The 24,520-nt window shown below is 42.3% G+C and overlaps 1 protein-coding gene across 11 annotated transcripts in view; it reads right to left on the bottom strand.

Annotated features, from left to right (window-relative positions):
* The window catches only part of dip2a (disco-interacting protein 2 homolog A), a 274,567-nt gene that overhangs the window by 5,644 nt on the left and 244,403 nt on the right, over positions 1 to 24,520 (bottom strand). For all 11 annotated transcript variants that reach the window (XR_008140278.1, XM_052523083.1, XM_052523084.1 and 8 more), the window contains 5 exons: positions 18,913 to 18,974; positions 16,152 to 16,209; positions 14,813 to 14,887; positions 11,820 to 11,994; positions 1,882 to 2,005 (listed from right to left, as the gene is read on the bottom strand). Coding sequence is in view for 10 of the 11 variants with exons in the window: in XM_052523083.1 (XP_052379043.1) it covers positions 1,882 to 2,005; positions 11,820 to 11,994; positions 14,813 to 14,887; positions 16,152 to 16,209; positions 18,913 to 18,974 (494 nt within the window). In the remaining variant the exon portion in view is untranslated. The remainder of the gene's footprint in view (positions 1 to 1,881; positions 2,006 to 11,819; positions 11,995 to 14,812; positions 14,888 to 16,151; positions 16,210 to 18,912; positions 18,975 to 24,520) is intronic.

The following is a 24,520-nucleotide window of genomic DNA, read 5'->3' as shown; positions in this document are numbered from 1 at the left end:
AGACAGGGAGGAGAGGGAGAGAAGTTCAGACTATACCGGCAGCATTAACAGTGTGAGCTCCACTACTAGCAAGTAAAAACAGAACAGAGAGGGGGAGAAACAGGGAAGGCAGGGGAGAGAAATGGGGGAAAGCAGGGAAAAGAGACGGGGGAAGGCAGGGGATAGACAGGGGAAGAAAGGGGAGACAGAGGAGGAGAGACGGGAAAAGGGGAAGGCAGGGAAGACAGGAGTTCAGTGGTCTGATATAGAACTGATCAAGTTTGACCTCGAATACATGCTACACAACACCTGACATTGAAAGATATCACAAGTCTCTGAGTTAATCTGTATATTGCGTGTAGATGTGGGACTATAGAGTCTCCTGTGTGTAGATGTGGGACTATAGAGTCTCCTGTGTGTAGATGTGGGATTATAGTTCCCTGTGTGTAGATGTGGGACTATAGAGTCTCCTGTGTGTAGATGTGGGACTATAGAGTATCATGTGTGTAGATGTGGGATTATATAGTCCCGTGTGTAGATGTGGGACTATATAGTCCCCTGTGTGTAGATGTGGGACTATATAGTCCCCTGTGTGTAGATGTGGGACTATATAGTCCCCTGTGTGTAGATGTGGGACTAGCGTCTCCTGTGTGTAGATGTGGGACTATATAGTCCCCTGTGTGTAGATGTGGGACTAGCGTCTCCTGTGTGTAGATGTGGGACTAGCGTCTCCTGTGTGTAGATGTGGGACTATATAGTCCCCTGTGTGTAGATGTGGGACTATATAGTCTCCTGTGTGTAGATGTGGGACTATATAGTCCCCTGTGTGTAGATGTGGGACTATATAGTAGATGTGGGACTATATAGTCTCCTGTGTGTAGATGTGGGACTATATAGTCTCCTGTGTGTAGATGTGGGACTAGCGTCTCCTGTGTGTAGATGTGGGACTATATAGTCTCCTGTGTGTAGATGTGGGACTATATAGTCTCCTGTGTGTAGATGTGGGACTATATAGTCTCCTGTGTGTAGATGTGGGACTATATAGTCTCCTGTGTGTAGATGTGGGATTATATAGTCTCCTGTGTGTAGATGTGGGACTATATAGTCTCCTGTGTGTAGATGTGGGACTAGCGTCTCCTGTGTGTAGATGTGGGACTAGCGTCTCCTGTGTGTAGATGTGGGACTATATAGTCTCCTGTGTGTAGATGTGGGACTATATAGTCTCCTGTGTGTAGATGTGGGACTATATAGTCTCCTGTGTGTAGATGTGGGACTATATAGTCTCCTGTGTGTAGATGTGGGACTATATAGTCTCCTGTGTGTAGATGTGGGACTATATAGTCTCCTGTGTGTAGATGTGGGACTATATAGTCTCCTGTGTGTAGATGTGGGACTATATAGTCTCCTGTGTGTAGATGTGGGACTATATAGTCTCCTGTGTGTAGATGTGGGACTAGCGTCTCCTGTGTGTAGATGTGGGACTATATAGTCTCCTGTGTGTAGATGTGGGACTATATAGTCCCCTGTGTGTAGATGTGGGACTATATAGTCTCCTGTGTGTAGATGTGGGACTATATAGTCTCCTGTGTGTAGATGTGGGACTATATAGTCTCCTGTGTGTAGATGTGGGACTATATAGTCTCCTGTGTGTAGATGTGGGACTATATAGTCTCCTGTGTGTAGATGTGGGACTATATAGTCTCCTGTGTGTAGATGTGGGACTATATAGTCTCCTGTGTGTAGATGTGGGACTAGCGTCTCCTGTGTGTAGATGTGGGACTATATAGTCTCCTGTGTGTAGATGTGGGACTATATAGTCTCCTGTGTGTAGATGTGGGACTAGCGTCTCCTGTGTGCAGATGTGGGACTACAGATATGTGGGTATAGATTAATGTGCCTCACCATTCAGCGATGCTCTTGTGTGAGCGGATAACGGATGTCTCGATGTCGATGGGATGATACCTCATCCCTCTCAGCTCCAATGTCTCATCCAGAGACCCCACCACATAGAGAGCATCATGACGTTCTGCAACACAGGTTAGCAACGTCCAATAAGAACTAAATATTACACAGCATTTCAAAAACGACTTCGTGACTCGGTGCCGGCGTCCCCCTGTATAGAGCCTCATTATTGTTGTGTTACTGGAAATTATTACTTTTGATTTTAGTCCACCTGGTAAATATTTTCTTAACTCTTCTTGAACTGCGCTGTTAGTTAAGGGCTTGTAAGTACCGGTAAGCATTTCACTGTAAGGTCTACACTTGTTGTATTCGGAGCACGTGACAAATACATTTAGATATGATTTGAATGGTGTCCGAGTACAGTAGGTGTTGGTATAGGAGTCTCTTCTGTTAACGTCAGTAGGTGTTGGTATAGGAGTCTCTTCTGTTAACGTCAGTAGGTGTTGGTATAGGAGTCTCTTCTGTTAACGTCAGTAGGTGTTGGTATAGGAGTCTCTTCTGTTAACGTCAGTAGGTGTTGGTATAGGAGTCTCTTCTGTTAACGTCAGTAGGTGTTGGTATAGGAGTCTCTTCTGTTAACGTCAGTAGGTTTTGGTATAGGAGTCTCTTCTGTTAACGTCAGTAGGTGTTGGTATAGGAGTCTCTTCTGTTAACGTCAGTAGGTGTTGGTATAGGAGTCTCTTCTGTTAACGTCAGTAGGTGTTGGTATAGGAGTCTCTTCTGTTAACGTCAGTAGGTGTTGGTATAGGAGTCTCTTCTGTTAACGTCAGTAGGTGTTGGTATAGGAGTCTCTTCTGTTAACGTCAGTAGGTGTTGGTATAGGAGTCTCTTCTCAGTCATCTACAATAGTGTTGGAGCAGGTTAACGTCAGTAGGGGTCATTGTTAACGTCAGTAGGGGTCGTTGTTAACGTCAGTAGGGGTCGTTGTTAACGTCAGTAGGGGTCGTTGTTAACGTTTGTTAACTCTCCTCTAGGTAAACTTTTACTAGTCCTGTATTAACAGACCTTTACTAGTCCTGTATTAACAGACCTTTACTAGTCCTGTATTAGAGGACCTTTACTAGTCCTGTATTAACAGACCTTGACTAGTCCTGTATTAGAGGACTTTTACTAGTCCTGTATTAACAGACCTTTACTAGTCCTGTATTAACAGACCTTTACTAGTCCTGTATTAACAGACCTTTACTAGTCCTGTATTAACAGACCTTTACTAGTCCTGTATTAACAGACCTTTACTAGTCCTGTATTAACAGACCTTTACTAGTCCTGTATTAACAGACCTTTACTAGTCCTGTATTAACAGACATTTACTAGTCCTGTATTAACAGACATTTACTAGTCCTGTATTAACAGACCTTTACTAGTCCTGTATTAACAGACCTTTACTAGTCCTGTATTAGAGGACCTTGACTAGTCCTGTATTAACAGACCTTTACTAGTCCTGTATTAACAGACCTTTACTAGTCCTGTATTAACAGACCTTTACTAGTCCTGTATTAACAGACCTTTACTAGTCCTGTATTAACAGACCTTTACTAGTCCTGTATTAACAGACCTTTACTAGTCCTGTATTAACAGACCTTTACTAGTCCTGTATTAACAGACCTTTACTAGTCCTGTATTAGAGGACCTTTACTAGTCCTGTATTAACAGACCTTTACTAGTCCTGTATTAGAGGACCTTTACTAGTCCTGTATTAACAGACCTTTACTAGTCCTGTATTAGTGGACTGATATAGCAGTCTAACTCTGGGCCTGATATAGCAGTCTGTAACTCTGGGCCTGATATAGCAGTCTGTAACTCTGGGCCTGATATAGCAGTCTGTAACTCTGGGCCTGATATAGCAGTCTGTAACTCTGGGCCTTTACTAGTCCTGTATTAGTGGACTGATATAGCAGTCTGTAACTCTGGGCCTGATATAGCAGTCTGTAACTCTGGGTCTGATATAGCAGTCTGTAACTCTGGGCCTTTACTAGTCCTGTATTAGTGGACTGATATATCAGTCTGTAACTCTGGGCCTTTACTAGTCCTGTATTAGTGGACTGATATAGCAGTCTGTAACACTGGGCCTGATATAGCAGTCTGTAACTCTGGGCCTGATATAGCAGTCTGTAACACTGGGCCTTTACTAGTCCTGTATTAGAGGACTGATATAGCAGTTTGTAACTCTGGGCCTTTACTAGTCCTGTATTAGTGGACTGATATAGCAGTCTGTAACCTTGGGCCTTTACTAGTCCTGTATTAGTGGACTGATATAGCAGTCTGTAACTCTGGGACTTTACTAGTCCTGTATTAGAGGACTGATATAGCAGTCTGTAACTCTGGGCCTGATATAGCAGTCTGTAACTCTGGGCCTTTACTAGTCCTGTATTAGAGGACTGATATAGCAGTCTGTAACTCTGGGCCTGATATAGCAGTCTGTAACTCTGGGCCTTTACTAGTCCTGTATTAGTGGACTGATATAGCAGTCTGTAACTCTGGGCCTTTACTAGTCCTGTATTAGTGGACTGATATAGCAGTCTGTAACTCTGGGCCTGATATAGCAGTTTGTAACTCTGGGCCTTTACTAGTCCTGTATTAGAGGACTGATATAGCAGTCTGTAACTCTGGGCCTGATATAGCAGTCTGTAACTCTGGGCCTTTACTAGTCCTGTATTAGTGGACTGATATAGCAGTCTGTAACTCTGGGCCTTTACTAGTCCTGTATTAGTGGACTGATATAGCAGTCTGTAACTCTGGGTCTTTACTAGTCCTGTATTAGTGGACTGATATAGCAGTCTGTAACTCTGGGTCTGATATAGCAGTCTGTAACACTGGGCCTTTACTAGTCCTGTATTAGTGGACTGATATAGCAGTCTGTAACTCTGGGCCTTTACTAGTCCTGTATTAGAGGACTGATATAGCAGTCTGTAACTCTGGGCCTGATATAGCAGTCTGTAACTCTGGGCCTTTACTAGTCCTGTATTAGTGGACTGATATAGCAGTCTGTAACTCTGGGCCTTTACTAGTCCTGTATTAGTGGACTGATATAGCAGTCTGTAACTCTGGGCCTGATATAGCAGTCTGTAACTCTGGGCCTTTACTAGTCCTGTATTAGTGGACTGATATAGCAGTCTGTAACTCTGGGCCTGATATAGCAGTCTGTAACTCTGGGCCTTTACTAGTCCTGTATTAGTGGACTGATATAGCAGTCTGTAACTCTGGGCCTGATATAGCAGTCTGTAACTCTGGGCCTGATATAGCAGTCTGTAACTCTGGGACTGATATAGCAGTCTGTAACTCTGGGCCTTTACTAGTCCTGTATTAGTGGACTGATATAGCAGTCTGTAACTCTGGGCCTTTACTAGTCCTGTATTAGTGGACTGATATAGCAGTCTGTAACTCTGGGCCTGATATAGCAGTCTGTAACTCTGGGCCTTTACTAGTCCTGTATTAGTGGACTGATATAGCAGTCTGTAACTCTGGGCCTGATATAGCAGTCTGTAACTCTGGGCCTTTACTAGTCCTGTATTAGTGGACTGATATAGCAGTCTGTAACTCTGGGCCTTTACTAGTCCTGTATTAGTGGACTGATATAGCAGTCTGTAACTCTGGGCCTGATATAGCAGTCTGTAACTCTGGGCCTTTACTAGTCCTGTATTAGTGGACTGATATAGCAGTCTGTAACTCTGGGCCTTTACTAGTCCTGTATTAGTGGACTGATATAGCAGTCTGTAACTCTGGGCCTTTACTAGTCCTGTATTAGAGGACTGATATAGCAGTCTGTAACTCTGGGCCTGATATAGCAGTCTGTAACTCTGGGCCTTTACTAGTCCTGTATTAGTGGACTGATATAGCAGTCTGTAACTCTGGGCCTTTACTAGTCCTGTATTAGTGGACTGATATAGCAGTCTGTAACTCTGGGCCTGATATAGCAGTCTGTAACTCTGGGCCTTTACTAGTCCTGTATTAGTGGACTGATATAGCAGTCTGTAACTCTGGGCCTGATATAGCAGTCTGTAACTCTGGGCCTTTACTAGTCCTGTATTAGTGGACTGATATAGCAGTCTGTAACTCTGGGCCTGATATAGCAGTCTGTAACTCTGGGCCTGATATAGCAGTCTGTAACTCTGGGACTGATATAGCAGTCTGTAACTCTGGGCCTTTACTAGTCCTGTATTAGTGGACTGATATAGCAGTCTGTAACTCTGGGCCTTTACTAGTCCTGTATTAGTGGACTGATATAGCAGTCTGTAACTCTGGGCCTGATATAGCAGTCTGTAACTCTGGGCCTTTACTAGTCCTGTATTAGTGGACTGATATAGCAGTCTGTAACTCTGGGCCTGATATAGCAGTCTGTAACTCTGGGCCTTTACTAGTCCTGTATTAGTGGACTGATATAGCAGTCTGTAACTCTGGGCCTTTACTAGTCCTGTATTAGTGGACTGATATAGCAGTCTGTAACTCTGGGCCTGATATAGCAGTCTGTAACTCTGGGCCTTTACTAGTCCTGTATTAGTGGACTGATATAGCAGTCTGTAACTCTGGGCCTTTACTAGTCCTGTATTAGTGGACTGATATAGCAGTCTGTAACTCTGGGCCTGATATAGCAGTCTGTAACTCTGGGCCTTTACTAGTCCTGTATTAGTGGACTGATATAGCAGTCTGTAACTCTGGGCCTGATATAGCAGTCTGTAACTCTGGGCCTTTACTAGTCCTGTATTAGTGGACTGATATAGCAGTCTGTAACTCTGGGCCTTTACTAGTCCTGTATTAGTGGACTGATATAGCAGTCTGTAACTCTGGGCCTGATATAGCAGTCTGTAACTCTGGGCCTTTACTAGTCCTGTATTAGTGGACTGATATAGCAGTCTGTAACTCTGGGCCTTTACTAGTCCTGTATTAGTGGACTGATATAGCAGTCTGTAACTCTGGGCCTGATATAGCAGTCTGTAACTCTGGGCCTGATATAGCAGTCTGTAACTCTGGGACTGATATAGCAGTCTGTAACTCTGGGCCTTTACTAGTCCTGTATTAGTGGACTGATATAGCAGTCTGTAACTCTGGGCCTTTACTAGTCCTGTATTAGTGGACTGATATAGCAGTCTGTAACTCTGGGCCTGATATAGCAGTCTGTAACTCTGGGCCTTTACTAGTCCTGTATTAGTGGACTGATATAGCAGTCTGTAACTCTGGGCCTTTACTAGTCCTGTATTAGTGGACTGATATAGCAGTCTGTAACTCTGGGCCTGATATAGCAGTCTGTAACTCTGGGCCTTTACTAGTCCTGTATTAGTGGACTGATATAGCAGTCTGTAACTCTGGGCCTTTACTAGTCCTGTATTAGTGGACTGATATAGCAGTCTGTAACTCTGGGCCTTTACTAGTCCTGTATTAGAGGACTGATATAGCAGTCTGTAACTCTGGGCCTGATATAGCAGTCTGTAACTCTGGGCCTTTACTAGTCCTGTATTAGTGGACTGATATAGCAGTCTGTAACTCTGGGCCTTTACTAGTCCTGTATTAGTGGACTGATATAGCAGTCTGTAACTCTGGGCCTGATATAGCAGTCTGTAACTCTGGGCCTTTACTAGTCCTGTATTAGTGGACTGATATAGCAGTCTGTAACTCTGGGCCTGATATAGCAGTCTGTAACTCTGGGCCTTTACTAGTCCTGTATTAGTGGACTGATATAGCAGTCTGTAACTCTGGGCCTGATATAGCAGTCTGTAACTCTGGGCCTGATATAGCAGTCTGTAACTCTGGGACTGATATAGCAGTCTGTAACTCTGGGCCTTTACTAGTCCTGTATTAGTGGACTGATATAGCAGTCTGTAACGCTGGGCCTTTACTAGTCCTGTATTAGTGGACTGATATAGCAGTCTGTAACTCTGGGCCTGATATAGCAGTCTGTAACTCTGGGCCTTTACTAGTCCTGTATTAGTGGACTGATATAGCAGTCTGTAACTCTGGGCCTGATATAGCAGTCTGTAACTCTGGGCCTTTACTAGTCCTGTATTAGTGGACTGATATAGCAGTCTGTAACTCTGGGCCTTTACTAGTCCTGTATTAGTGGACTGATATAGCAGTCTGTAACTCTGGGCCTGATATAGCAGTCTGTAACTCTGGGCCTTTACTAGTCCTGTATTAGTGGACTGATATAGCAGTCTGTAACTCTGGGCCTTTACTAGTCCTGTATTAGTGGACTGATATAGCAGTCTGTAACTCTGGGCCTTTACTAGTCCTGTATTAGTGGACTGATATAGCAGTCTGTAACTCTGGGCCTGATATAGCAGTCTGTAACTCTGGGCCTTTACTAGTCCTGTATTAGTGGACTGATATAGCAGTCTGTAACTCTGGGCCTTTACTAGTCCTGTATTAGTGGACTGATATAGCAGTCTGTAACTCTGGGCCTGATATAGCAGTCTGTAACTCTGGGCCTTTACTAGTCCTGTATTAGTGGACTGATATAGCAGTCTGTAACTCTGGGCCTTTACTAGTCCTGTATTAGTGGACTGATATAGCAGTCTGTAACTCTGGGCCTGATATAGCAGTCTGTAACTCTGGGCCTTTACTAGTCCTGTATTAGTGGACTGATATAGCAGTCTGTAACTCTGGGCCTTTACTAGTCCTGTATTAGAGGACTGATATAGCAGTCTGTAACTCTGGGCCTTTACTAGTCCTGTATTAGAGGACTGATATAGCAGTCTGTAACTCTGGGCCTGATATAGCAGTATGTAACTCTGGGCCTTTACTAGTCCTGTATTAGAGGACTGATATAGCAGTCTGTAACTCTGGGCCTTTACTAGTCCTGTATTAGAGGACTGATATAGCAGTCTGTAACTCTGGGCCTTTACTAGTCCTGTATTAGTGGACTGATATAGCAGTCTGTAACTCTGGGCCTGATATAGCAGTCTGTAACTCTGGGCCTTTACTAGTCCTGTATTAGTGGACTGATATAGCAGTCTGTAACTCTGGGCCTTTACTAGTCCTGTATTAGTGGACTGATATAGCAGTCTGTAACTCTGGGCCTGATATAGCAGTCTGTAACTCTGGGCCTTTACTAGTCCTGTATTAGTGGACTGATATAGCAGTCTGTAACTCTGGGCCTTTACTAGTCCTGTATTAGTGGACTGATATAGCAGTCTGTAACTCTGGGCCTGATATAGCAGTCTGTAACTCTGGGCCTTTACTAGTCCTGTATTAGTGGACTGATATAGCAGTCTGTAACTCTGGGCCTTTACTAGTCCTGTATTAGAGGACTGATATAGCAGTCTGTAACTCTGGGCCTTTACTAGTCCTGTATTAGAGGACTGATATAGCAGTCTGTAACTCTGGGCCTGATATAGCAGTATGTAACTCTGGGCCTTTACTAGTCCTGTATTAGAGGACTGATATAGCAGTCTGTAACTCTGGGCCTTTACTAGTCCTGTATTAGAGGACTGATATAGCAGTCTGTAACTCTGGGCCTTTACTAGTCCTGTATTAGTGGACTGATATAGCAGTCTGTAACTCTGGGCCTGATATAGCAGTCTGTAACTCTGGGCCTTTACTAGTCCTGTATTAGTGGACTGATATAGCAGTCTGTAACTCTGGGCCTTTACTAGTCCTGTATTAGTGGACTGATATAGCAGTCTGTAACTCTGGGCCTTTACTAGTCCTGTATTAGTGGACTGATATAGCAGTCTGTAACTCTGGGCCTGATATAGCAGTCTGTAACTCTGGGCCTTTACTAGTCCTGTACTAGTCCTGATATAGCAGTCTGTAACTCTGGGCCTTTACTAGTCCTGTATTAGTGGACTGATATAGCAGTCTGTAACTCTGGGCCTTTACTAGTCCTGTATTAGTGGACTGATATAGCAGTCTGTAACTCTGGGCCTGATATAGCAGTCTGTAACTCTGGGCCTTTACTAGTCCTGTATTATTGACTGATATAGCAGTCTGTAACTCTGGGCCTGATATAGCAGTCTGTAACTCTGGGCCTGATATAGCAGTCTGTAACTCTGGGCCTGATATAGCAGTCTGTAACTCTGGGCCTGATATAGCAGTCTGTAACTCTGGGCCTTAACTAGTCCTGTATTAGTGGACTGATATAGCAGTCTGTAACTCTGGGCCTGATATAGCAGTCTGTAACTCTGGGCCTTTACTAGTCCTGTATTAGTGGACTGATATAGCAGTCTGTAACTCTGGGCCTTTACTAGTCCTGTATTAGTGGACTGATATAGCAGTCTGTAACTCTGGGCCTGATATAGCAGTCTGTAACTCTGGGCCTTTACTAGTCCTGTATTAGTGGATTGATATAGCAGTCTGTAACTCTGGGCCTTTACTAGTCCTGTATTAGTGGACTGATATAGCAGTCTGTAACTCTGGGCCTGATATAGCAGTCTGTAACTCTGGGCCTTTACTAGTCCTGTATTAGTGGACTGATATAGCAGTCTGTAACTCTGGGCCTGATATAGCAGTCTGTAACTCTGGGCCTTTACTAGTCCTGTATTAGAGGACTGATATAGCAGTTTGTAACTCTGGGCCTTTACTAGTCCTGTATTAGAGGACTGATATAGCAGTCTGTAACTCTGGGCCTGATATAGCAGTCTGTAACTCTGGGCCTTTACTAGTCCTGTATTAGTGGACTGATATAGCAGTCTGTAACTCTGGCCCTTTACTAGTCCTGTATTAGTGGACTGATATAGCAGTCTGTAACTCTGGGCCTTTACTAGTCCTGTATTAGTGGACTGATATAGCAGTCTGTAACTCTGGGCCTGATATAGCAGTCTGTAACTCTGGGCCTGATATAGCAGTCTGTAACACTGAGCCTTTACTAGTCCTGTATTAGTGGACTGATATAGCAGTCTGTAACTCTGGGCCTGATATAGCAGTCTGTAACTCTGGGCCTTTACCAGTCCTGTATTAGAGGACTGATATAGCAGTCTGTAACTCTGGGCCTGATATAGCAGTCTGTAACTCTGGGACTGATATAGCAGTCTGTAACTCTGGGCCTTTACTAGTCCTGTATTAGTGGACTGATATAGCAGTCTGTAACTCTGGGCCTGATACAGCAGTCTGTAACTCTGGGCCTTTACTAGTCCTGTATTAGTGGACTGATATAGCAGTCTGTAACTCTGGGCCTTTACTAGTCCTGTATTAGTGGACTGATATAGCAGTCTGTAGTATACTGCTGTTACTGTCTATTATCTATCCTTTACCCCTACCTACAGTATACTGCTGTTACTGTCTATTATCTATCCTTTACCCCTACCTACAGTATACTGCTGTTACTGTCTATTATCTATCCTTTACCCCTACCTACAGTATACTGCTGTTACTGTCTATTATCTATCCTTTACCCCTACCTACAGTATACTGCTGTTACTGTCTATTATCTATCCTTTACCCCTACCTACAGTATACTGCTGTTACTGTCTATTATCTATCCTTTAACCCTACCTACAGTATACTGCTGTTACTGTCTATTATCTATCCTTTACCCCTACCTACAGTATACTGCTGTTACTGTCTATTATCTATCATTTACCTACAGTATACTGCTGTTACTGTCTATTATCTATCCTTTACCCCTACCTACAGTATACTGCTGTTACTGTCTATTATCTATCCTTTACCCCTACCTACAGTATACTGCTGTTACTGTCTATTATCTATCCTTTACCCCTACTTACAGCACATTGCTGCTACTGTCTATTATCTATCTTGTTGCCTAGTCACTATATTCCTCCTGTCACTAGTTCTATTTTTTTTTATTACATTTAGTATCTTTATCTTTAATATCGCATTGATGGAAAAGGAGACATGAGTAAACATTTCACTGTTAGTCTACACTTGCTTACGAAGCATGTGACAAATATAATGTGATTTGATTGATCTGATGTCTGGACTCTAACCTCCGCTGGCGTCGGTGAGCTCAGTGCGTCGTAGGAAACCCAGGTATCCTGTTCTGGCCCAGACCGTCTGCGTGTCTCCAAAGCTCAGCTTGGTGTTGAAGTGGTCCGCATGCAGAGCATCCTCTCCATACACCGTGTAGTAACCTGTTGCATTGTGGGGGCTGCTCACCCACACCTGATAAATTAAGATGGAGAGGTGTTAGCAGAGAGACAGGGGAAGATTATATATATATAAACTCAGCAAAAAAATAAACGTCCTCTCACTGTCAACTGCGTTTATTTTCAGCAAACTGAACATGTGTAAATATTTGTACGATCAGAACAAGATTCAACAACTGAGACAAACTGAATAAGTTTCACAGACATGTGACTAATATAAATTGAATGTGTCCTTGAATAAAGGGGGACTCAAAATCAAAAGTAACAGTCAGTATCTGGTGTGGCCACCGGCTGCATTATTAAGTACTGCAGTGCATCTCATGGCCTGCACCAGATTTTCCGTTTCTTGCTGTGAGATGTTACCCCACTCTTCCACCAAGGCACCTGCAAGTACCCAGACATTTCTGGGGGGAATAGCCCTTGCCCTCACCCTCCGATCCAAAAGGTCCCAGACGTGCTCAATGGGATTGTGGTCCGGGCTCTTCGCTGGCCATGGTAGAACACTGACATTCCTATCCCGCACAGAATGAGCAGTATGGCTGGTGGCATTGTCATTCTGGAGGGTCATGTCAGGATGATCCTGCAGGTGGGGTACCACATGAGGGAGGAGGATGTCTTCCCTGTAACGCACAGCGTTGAGATGGCCTGCAATGACAACAAGCTCAGTCCGATGATGATGCTGTGACACACCGCCCCAGACCATGACGGAGTCTCCACCTCCAAATCGATCCTGCTCCAGAGTACAGGTCTCGGTGTAACGCTCATTCCTTCAACGATAAACGCAAATCCGGCCATCACCCCTGGTGAGACAAAACCGCTACTCGTCAGTGAAGTGCACAGACAGTCCTGTCTGGTCCAGCAACGGTGGGTTTGTGCCCATAGGCGACGTTGTTGCCGGTGATGTCTGGTGAGGGAGGACCTACTTTTACAACAGGCCTACAAGCCCTCAGTCCAGCCTCTCTCAGCCTATAGAGGACAGTCTGAGCACTGATGGAGGAATTGTACGTTCCTGGTGTAACTCGGGCAGTTGTTGTTGCCATCCTGTACCTGGTCCGCAGGTGTGATGTTCAGATGTACCGATCCTGTGCAGGTGTTGTTACACGTGGTCTGACACTGCGAGGATGAACAGCAGTCCGTCCTGTCTTCCTGTAGCACTGTCTTAGACATCTCACAGTACGGACATATATATATATATTAACCAGGTAGGCCAGTTGAGAACACCTTTATTTAACCAGGTGGCCAGTTGAGAACACCTTTATTTAACCAGGTAGGCTAGTTGAGAACACCTTTATTTAACCAGGTAGGCTAGTTGAGAACACCTTTATTTAACCAGGTAGGCCAGTTGAGAACATGTTCTCATTTACAACTGCGACCTGACCAAGATAAAGCAAAGCAGTGTGCCACAAACAACAGTTACACAAACAAACGCACAGTCAATAACACAAAATAAAATAGAAAAATCTATGTACAGTAAATGTAGAAGAGTAATAAATAGGCCATAGAGGCAAAATAATTACAATTGATCATTAATACTGGAGTGATAGATGTGCAGATGATGAATGTGCAAGAAGATAAATAACAATATGGGGATGAGGTAGTTGGGTGTGGTTATTTACAGATTGGCTGTGTACAGGTGCAGTGATCTGTGAGCTGCACCCAATCTGTGAGCTGCACTCCAATGAAGGAGTGTTGTATGGCATTGAAGCTCATTTGGAGGTTTGTTAAAAAGTGTCCAAAGAAGGGCCAGATGTATACAGAATGGTCTCATCTGCGTAGAGGTGGAATAGAGAATCACCAGCAGCAAGACCAACATCATTGAAAGCGACAGCACAGAAAAGAGTCAGCCCGAGAATTGAACCCTGTGGCACCCCCATCGAGACTGCCAGAGGTCTGGACAACAGGCCCTACGATTTGACACACTGAACTCTGTCTGAGAGGTAGTTGGTGAACCAGGTGAGGCAGTCCTTTGAGAAACCAAGGCTATTGAGTCTGCCGATACGAATGTTGTGATTGCCAGCCTTGGCCAGGCCGATGAAGACAGCTGCACAGTACTGTCTTTTATCGATGGAGCTTAGGATATAGTTCAGGACCTTGAGCGTGGCTGAGGTGCACCCATGACCAGCTCGGAAACCATATTACGCAGTGGAGAAGGTATGGCGGGATTCGCAATGGTCGGTGATCTGTGTTGTTAACTTGGCTTTCGAAGACTTTAGAAAGGCAGGGCAGGATGGAACTTTCAAAGTTCCTGAAATTTTCCAGATTGACTGACCTTCATGTCTTAAAGTAATGATGGACTGTAATTTCTCTTTGCTTATTCGAGGTGTTCTTGCCATAATATGGACTTTTACCAAATAGGACTATCTTCTGTATACCATCCTAACCCTAACCCATGTTACAACACAGCTGATTGGCTCAAAAGCATTAAGGAAAGAAATTCCACTATTTAACTTTTAACAAGGCACACATGTTAATTGAAATACATTCCAGATGATTACCTCATGAAGCTGGTTGAGAGAATGCCAAGAGTATGCAAAGCTCTCATCAAGGCAAAGGGTGGCTACTTTGAAGAACCTCAAATAAATTTAGATTTGTTCAACACTTTTTTGGTTACTACATGATATGTGTCATTTCATAGATTTGATGTCTTCACTATTATTATTCTACAATGTAGAAAATCGTCAAAATAATGAAAAACTCTGAAATTTTGACTGATATTGTATACTATAGCTATCCTCCAGGGCCATACATAGTCATAGAGTAAAGATCATCTGCCTCATAGTAGGACAGATAGAGAACATATAGCCATGTAATATGACCTGTAGAATTTGTCTCACCTCTCCCAGGTGGGAGTCTCCTAGAGGTCCTTTGGTCTCTGTGTTGGCGATAACCACCTTCACCCCAGGAAGGATCTGATTAACACAACACATTGTTACTACGGTAACCCTAACCTTCACCCCAGGAAGGATCTGATTAACACAACACATTGTTACTACGGTAACCCTAACCTTCACCCCAGGCAGGATCTGATTAACACAACACATTGTTACTACGGTAACCCTAACCTTCACCTCAGGCAGGATCTGGTTAACACAACACATTGTTACTACGGTAACCCTAACCTTCACCCCAGGCAGGATCTGGTTAACACAACACATTGTTACTACGGTAACCCTAACCTTCACCCCAGGAAGGATCTGATTAACACAACACATTGTTACTACGGTAACCCTAACCTTCACCCCAGGAAGGATCTGATTAACACAACACATTGTTACTACGGTAACCCTAACCTTCACCCCAGGAAGGATCTGGTTAACACAACACATTGTTACTACGGTAACCCTAAATTTCACCCCAGGCAGGATCTGGTTAAGACAACACATTGTTACTACGGTAACCCTCACCCCAGGTAGGATATGCTTAATATAACACACTGTTACTACGGTAACCCTCACCCCAGGTAGGATATGCTTAACACAACACATTGTTACTATGGTAACCCTCACCCAAGGTAGGATCTGGGTAACACATCACATTGTTACTACGGTAACCCTCACCCCAGGTAGGATATGCTTAATATAACACACTGTTACTACGGTAACCCTCACCCAAGGTAGGATATGCTTAACACAACACATTGTTACTATGGTAACCCTCACCCAAGGTAGGATCTGGGTAACACATCACATTGTTACTACGGTAACCCTCACCCCAGGTAGGATCTGGGTAACACATCACATTTTTACTACGGTAACCCTCACCCAAGGTAGGATCTGGGTAACACATCACATTGTTACTACGGTAACCCTCACCCCAGGTAGGATCTGGGTAACACATCACATTTTTACTACGGTAACCCTCACCCAAGGTAGGATCTGGGTAACACATCACATTGTTACTACGGTAACCCTCACCCAAGGTAGGATCTGGGTAACACATCACATTGTTACTACGGTAACCCTCACCCCAGGTAGGATCTGGGTAACACATCACATTTTTACTACGGTAACCTTCATCCCAGGTAGGATCTGGGTAACACATCACATTTTTACTACGGTAACCTTCATCCCTAGGTAGAATCTGGTTGACACAACAATCAGATAACACAGTGCAGACACTAAATATTTCAGTCCAGTATAATATAAGAATCTATCCATGAGGTAGGTGTCTTACCTTGCCAGACTCCATGAGAGACAGACTGTGTGGAGAGCCTCTCTCTACCATACGAACCCTGGTGATATCACACACACAATAACTGTTATTAGTCAACCAATAACACATCAGATTACACAACATTAGCCAATCAACGGATTTGTTTTTGTAATTCAGGTCTTAAGGCCTTCCCGGACATAAAGACCTATATAATAAAGTCCTGGACATAAAGACCTATATAATATAGTCCCGGATATAAAGACCTATATAATATAGTCCTGGACATAAAGACCTATATAATATAGTCCTGGATATAAAGACCTATATAATATAGTCCTGGACATAAAGACCTATATAATATAGTCCTGGACATAAAGACCTATATAATATAGTCCTGGACATAAAGACCTATATAATATAGTCCTGGACATAAAGACCTATATAATATAGTCCTGGATATAAAGACCTATATAATATAGTCCTGGATATAAAGACCTATATAATATAGTCCTGGATATAAAGACCTATATAATATAGTCCTGGACATAAAGACCTATATAATATAGTCCTGGACATAAAGACCTATATAATATAGTCCCGGACATAAAGACCTATATAATATAGTCCTGGACATAAAGACCTATATAATATAGTCCTGGATATAAAGACCTATATAATATAGTCCTGGATATAAAGACCTATATAATATAGTCCCGGACATAAAGACCTATATAATATAGTCCTGGACATAAAGACCTATATAATATAGTCCTGGATATAAAGACCTATATAATATAGTCCTGGATATAAAGACCTATATAATATAGTCCTGGATATAAAGACCTATATAATATAGTCCTGGATATAAAGACCTATATAATATAGTCCTGGACAAAGACCTATATAATATAGTCCTGGACATAAAGACCTATATAATATAGTCCTGGATATAAAGACCTATATAATATAGTCCTGGATATAAAGACCTATATAATATAGTCCTGGACATAAAGACCTATATAATATAGTCCCGGACATAAAGACCTATATAATATAGTCCTGGATATAAAGACCTATATAATATAGTCCTGGACATAAAGACCTATATAATATAGTCCTGGATATAAAGACCTATATAATATAGTCCTGGATATAAAGACCTATATAATATAGTCCTGGACATAAAGACCTATATAATATAGTCCCGGACATAAAGACCTATATAATATAGTCCTGGATATAAAGACCTATATAATATAGTCCTGGACATAAAGACCTATATAATATAGTCCTGGACATAAAGACCTATATAATATAGTCCTGGACATAAAGACCTATATAATATAGTCCTGGATAAAGACCTATATAATATAGTCCTGGACAAAGACCTATATAATATAGTCCTGGACATAAAGACCTATATAATATAGTCCTGACCTATATAATATAAGACCTGGATAAAGACCTAATATAGTCCTGGACATAAAGACCTATATAATATAGTCCTGGATATAAAGACCTATATAATATAGTCCTGGACATAAAGACCTATATAATATAGTCCTGATATAAAGACCTATAAATATAGTCCTGGACATAAAGACCTATATAATATAGTCCTGGATATAAAGACCTATATAATATAGTCCTGGATAATATAGTCATAAAGACCTATATAATATAGTCCTGGATATAAAGACCTATATAATATAGTCCTGGATATAAAGACCTATATAATATAGTCCTGGACATAAAGACCTATATAATATAGTCCCGGACATAAAGACCTATATAATATAGTCCTGGATATAAAGACCTATATAATATAGTCCTGGATATAAAGACCTATATAATATAGTCCTGGACATAAAGACCTATATAATATAGTCCTGGATATAAAGACCTATATAATATAGTCCTGGACATAAAGACCTATATAATATAGTCCCGGACATAAAGACCTATATAATGTAGTCCTGGATATAAAGACCTATATAATATAGTCCTGGATATAAAGACCTATATAATATAGTCCTGGATATAAAGACCTATATAATATAGTCCTGGACATAAAGACCTATATAATATAGTCCTGGACATAAAGACCTATATAATATAGTCCTGGACATAAAGACCTATATAATATAGTCCTGGATATAAAGACCTATATAATATAGTCCTGGACAAAGACCTATATAATATAGTCCTGGACATAAAGACCTATATAATATAGTCCTGGATATAAAGACCTATATAATATAGTCCTGGATATAAAGACCTATATAATATAGTCCCGGACATAAAGACCTATATAATATAGTCCTGGACATAAAGACCTATATAATATAGTCCTGGATATAAAGACCTATATAATATAGTCCTGGACATAAAGACCTATATAATATAGTCCTGGACATAAAGACCTATATAATATAGTCCTGGACAAAGACCTATATAATATAGTCCTGGACAAAGACCTATATAATATAGTCCTGGATATAAAGACCTATATAATATAGTCCTGGACATAAAGACCTATATAATATAGTCCTGGACATAAAGACCTATATAATATAGTCCCGGACATAAAGACCTATATAATATAGTCCCGGACATAAAGACCTATATAATATAGTCCTGGACATAAAGACCTATATAATATAGTCCTGGATATAAAGACCTATATAATATAGTCCTGGACATAAAGACCTATATAATATAGTCCTGGACATAAAGACCTATATAATATAGTGAGGTAAAGATGAGGTCAGTGGAATCATACCTTTCATGTCTCAGAGCTCTCATGTCCAGGTAGACTGTGGTAGGGTCTGGTCCTGACGTACCCTACAGAGACGGACATTACATTTTACATTTACATTTTTGTGTGAACAACACAGGGAGAGACAGAGAGCTGGTTCTGACCATGACAGACCTGATGCTTCAGACCCAGTACTGAATGGCGGGAAAGTGGAAGTTGATGATATCGCTGCGATGGGAGAGTTATTGACAAAGCAGGGAGACAGACAACAAAACAGCCATCTACACAGCCAAGTAAACAACTATCTACACAGACAAGTAAACAACTATCTACACAGCCATCTAAATGGCCATCTATACAGACAAGTAAACAACCATCTAAATGGCCATCTATACAGACAAGTAAACAACTATCTACACAGCCATCTAAATGGCCATCTATACAGACAAGTAAACAACCATCTAAATGGCCATCTATACAGCCAAGTAAACAACTATCTACACAGCCATCTAAATGGCCATCTATACAGACAAGTAAACAACCATCTAAATGGCCATCTATACAGACAAGTAAACAACTATCTACACAGCCATCTAAATGGCCATCTATACAGACAAGTAAACAACCATCTAAATGGCCATCTATACAGCCAAGTAAACAACTATCTACACAGCCAAGTAAACAACTATCTACACAGACAAGTAAACAACTATCTACACAGCCATCTAAATGGCCATCTATACAGACAAGTAAACAACCATCTAAATGGCCATCTATACAGACAAGTAAACAACTATCTACACAGCCATCTAAATGGCCATCTATACAGACAAGTAAACAACCATCTCAATGGCCATCTATACAGCCAAGTAAACAACCATCTATACAGCCATCTAAATGGCCATCTATACAGCCAACTAAACAACTATCTACACAGACAAGTAAACAACTATCTACACAGCCATCTAAATGGCCATCTATACAGACAAGAAAACAACCACCTAAATGGCCATCTATACAGACAAGTAAACAACTATCTACACAGCCAAGTAAACAACTATCTACACAGCCATCTAAATGGCCATCTACACAGCCAAGTAAACAACTATCTACACAGCCAAGTAAACAACTATCTACACAGACAAGTAAACAACTATCTCCACAGACATCTAAATGGCCATCTATACAGACAAGTAAACAACCATCTAAATGGCCATCTATACAGCCAAGTAAACAACTATCTACACAGCCAAGTAAACAACTATCTACACAGACAAGTAAACAACTATCTACACAGCCATCTAAATGGCCATCTATACAGACAAGTAAACAACCATCTAAATGGCCATCTATACAAACAAGTAAACAACCATCTATACAGCCATCTAAATGGCCATCTATACAGACAAGTAAACAACTATCTACACAGCCATCTAAACAGCCATCTATACAGCCAAGTAAACAACCATCTATACAGACAAGTAAACAACCATCTATACAGACAAGTAAACAACCATCTATACAGACAAGTAAACAACCATCTATACAGACAAGTAAACAACCATCTACACAGGCAGGTAAACAACCATCTATACAGCCAAGTAAACAACCATCTATACAGACAAGTAAACAACCATCTATACAGACAAGTAAACAACCATCTATACAGACAAGTAAACAACCATCTAAACAGGCAGGTAAACAACCATCGATACAGACAAGTAAACAACCATCTATACAGACAAGTAAACAACCATCTATACAGACAAGTAAACAACCATCTAAACAGGCAGGTAAACAACCATCTATACAGACAAGTAAACAACCATCTAAATGGCCACCTATACAGCCAAGTAAACAACCATCTATACAGCCATCTAAATGTCCCAATTGAATGGGAAGGGCTATAAGACCCTCCCCCACTACATTTATAGGGTCCTGGACTAGAGATTAGCAATATATATATATATATATATTCATTATAAGGTTTAATACTGGTCCACAGTTCTTTTTTAGTCTCTGCCTCTTATAAGAAACGGTCTGAGAGATGTGCGAGTTATTGCAGTCAAAACAGGGTGTCTGTGAGAAAACGCCTCAAGGCTAAAAGAGATTCATAGACACAGAACCCTGCAGACGAGTGAAAGAGATAAGAGACTAGTCAGACATACCACTATAAAGTAACTTAGGGAGTGGAAAATTACTGCTGAGCCCTTAGAAAACTCTGGAACTATTGCTCTCTCCTGCAGGTTTGTATAACTGTATATGCATGGGCTTGGTCTAATGAGGAGAAGGTGTTGATGTAGGCAGTTACATCACTAGGGGTTGACTACAAGCACATTAAAAGCAACTTGGACTTTTCCTATTTTGCAGAACTCAGGAGAGACATCAGTTGTATGTGTGATGTTTTACTTCTGTCTACAGTTGTATTTTGATTCAAATTGTCATGATTTACAAGTGCACATTTTGAGTGTTGCTTATTTGTTAAGTACCGTAATTGCTGGACTATTAAGCGCACCTGAATATAAACCGCACCCACTGAATTATTAAAAAATATAGGCTTTAACGAAACACGGCTTGTAACAAAAATTAAAACAGTAACCTACCAAGAAAGTCATTGGTCACCATCTTCCTCCTCCTGTGCACTGAAACCACTGAAGTCATCTCCTTCAGTGTCGGAGTTGAATAGCCTCAGAATTGCTTCATCCGATGTTGGATCGTTTTCATTGTCGCTCTCGTCACTTTCATCCGGAGGCAAATTCCCCGCTGAGCTCATGCTGCCCCTTCAACACGCAGCAGTCCAGCCGCCCCTTCAACACGCAGCAGTCCAGCTTCCCCTTCAACACGCAGCAGTCCAGCCGCCCCTTCAACACGCAGCAGTCCAGCTGCCCCTTCAACACGCAGCAGTCCAGCTGCCCCTTCAACACGCAGCAGTCCAGCCTTTCGAAACCCGTTGATGATAGTGGATTTTTTGACAATGCTCCACGCTGTCAGGACCCACTGGCAGACTTGACCATAAGATGCTCTTCGCCTGCGGCCCGTTTTAGTGAAGGATTTCTCCCCACTTGTCATCCAAGCCTCCCACTGAACAAGGAGCGCCACCTTAAATGCACGATTTACACTGATGTCGAGTGGCTGCAAATACTTTGGGCCATCTGCTTTTCTTCCCTCTGAAAGCTTTTGTTGTCTTTCTGCACTGAGTCAGTTCCTCACGCTGCTGTTTCCAACGTCTTATCATCGACTCAGTAAGGCCAAGCTCCCGTGCAGCAGCTCTATTTCCTTTTCCAACAGCCAGATCGATCGCCTTCAACTTGAAAGTTGCATCATATGCATTTCTCCGTGTCTTTGCCATGATGAGGGTGACAAAATTACTACCGTAATCAGAATGATGGGAAGTTTGAGCGTGCTCGATTTACGTCACATTATGTGACGGTGCTCAGTTTTTTGGCGGCATGAATCTTGTGAAAGCGGGAAAAATCCATAAATTAGCCGCGTCATTGTATAAACCAAAGTGTGGGAATAAAGTAGCGGCTTATAGTCTGGAAATGACGGTAAATAAGAGCCCAGAAAAGTGGAACCAACACAGCCAAGTAAATAACCATCTAAATGTCCATCTATATAGCCAAGTAAACGGCCATCTATATAGCCAAGTAAACAACCATCTATATAGCCAAGTAAACGGCCATCTACACAGCCAAGTAAACAACCATCTAAATGTCCATCTATACAGCCAAGTAAACGGCCATCTATACAGCCATCTACACAGCCAAGTAAATAACCATCTAAATTACCATCTATACAGCCAATTAAACAACCATCTACACAGCCATCTAAATGGCCCTCTATACAGCCAAGTAAACAACATCTATACAGCCATCTACACAGCCATCTATACAGCCAAGTAAACAACCATCTACACAGCCAAGTAAACAACATCTATACAGCCAAGTAAACAACCATCTACACAGCCATCTTTACATCCAAGTAAACAGCCATCTAAATGGCCATCTATACAGCCAAGTAAACGACCATCTGCACAGCCATCTTTACATCCAAGTAAACAGCCATCTAAATGGCCATCTATACAGCCAAGTAAACGACCATCTGCACAGCCATCTTTACAACCAAGTAAACAGCCGTCTATACAGCCATCTAAATGGCCATCTATACAGCCAAGTAAATGGCCATTTATACAGCCATCTGAACAGCCATCTTATAATTAAGCTTATTCACAACCGGTTCTTTATTTACAACCTGTAGCACAGTCTAGCCCCTGAGGCCAGTGTACTCTCCAACAGGAAAGAAACCCTTAGGTGTCATTAAGTTAAGCAAAACAGCAACAAAGAGTGGTTTTCATGGCAGTGTAGCATCTTTAGAGTTCATACAAAACAACACACAGCAGCCCCTCCTCCTCCCTGGAGGCACATGGTGCCTAACAAGGCTGGCGCCCCCCCTTGGGTTGTGCCGTGGTGGAGATCTTTGTGGGCTATACTCTGCCTCGTCTCAGGATGGTAAGTTGGTGGTTGAAGATATCCCTCCAGTGGTGTGGGGGCTGTGCTTTGGCAAAGTGGGTGGGGTTATATCCTTCCTGTTTAGCCCTGTCTGGGGGGTATCATCGGATGGGGCCACAGTGTCTCCCGACCCCTTCTGTCTCAGCCTCCAGTATTTATGCTGCAAAAGTTCATGTGTCGGGGGGCTAGGGTCAGTCTGTTTTAACTGTAGACAGGAGTATTTCTCCTGTCTTGTCCTGTGTGAATGCAAGTTCTCTCTCTCTCTAATCCTGACCTCTTCACCGGACGTGCTACCTGTCCCAGACCTGCTGTTTTCAACTCTCTAGAGACAGCAGGAGCGGTAGAGATACTCTGAATGATCGGCTATGAAAAGCCAACTGACATTGAGGGTGCACCTCAGCCACGCTCAAGGTTCTAAACGACATCATAACCGCCATCGATAAGAGACATTACTGGCAGCCGTATTCATCGACCTGGCGAAGGCTTTCGACTGTCAATCACAACATTCTTATTGGGAAACTCGACAGCCTTGGTTTCGCAAATGATTGCCTCGCCTGGTTTACCAACTACTTCTCTGATAGAGTTCAGTGTGTCAGATCGGAGGGCCTGTTGTCCGGACCTCTGACCGCGGGCCGACTCTCTTTTCTGTATACATCAATGATGTTGTTCTTGCTGCTGGTGATTCTCTGATCCACCTCTACGCAGACGACACCATTCTGTATACTTCTGGCCCCTCCTTGGACACTGTGTTAACTAACCTCCAGACGAGCTTCAATGCCATACAACTCTCTTTCCGTGGCCTCCAACTGCTCTTAAACGCAAGTAAAACTAAATGCATGCTATCACTGCCTGCACCTGCTCGCCCGTCCAGCATCACTACTCTGGACGGCTCTGACTTAGAATACGTGGACAACTACAAATACCTAGGTGTCTGGTCAGACTGTATACTCTCCTTCCAGACTCACATTAAGCATCTCCAATCCAAAATTAAATCTAGAATAGGCTTCCTATTTCGCAACAAAGCATCCTTCACTCATGCTGCCAAATATACCCTCGTAAAACTGACCATCCTACCGATCCTCGACTTCAGTGATGTCATCTATAAAATAGCCTCCAACACTCTA

This window comes from Oncorhynchus keta, chromosome 7 (genome assembly GCF_023373465.1).
Source record: "Oncorhynchus keta strain PuntledgeMale-10-30-2019 chromosome 7, Oket_V2, whole genome shotgun sequence".
Taxonomy (NCBI): domain Eukaryota; kingdom Metazoa; phylum Chordata; class Actinopteri; order Salmoniformes; family Salmonidae; genus Oncorhynchus; species Oncorhynchus keta.
This window is presented reverse-complemented; position numbering and strand designations above follow the sequence as displayed.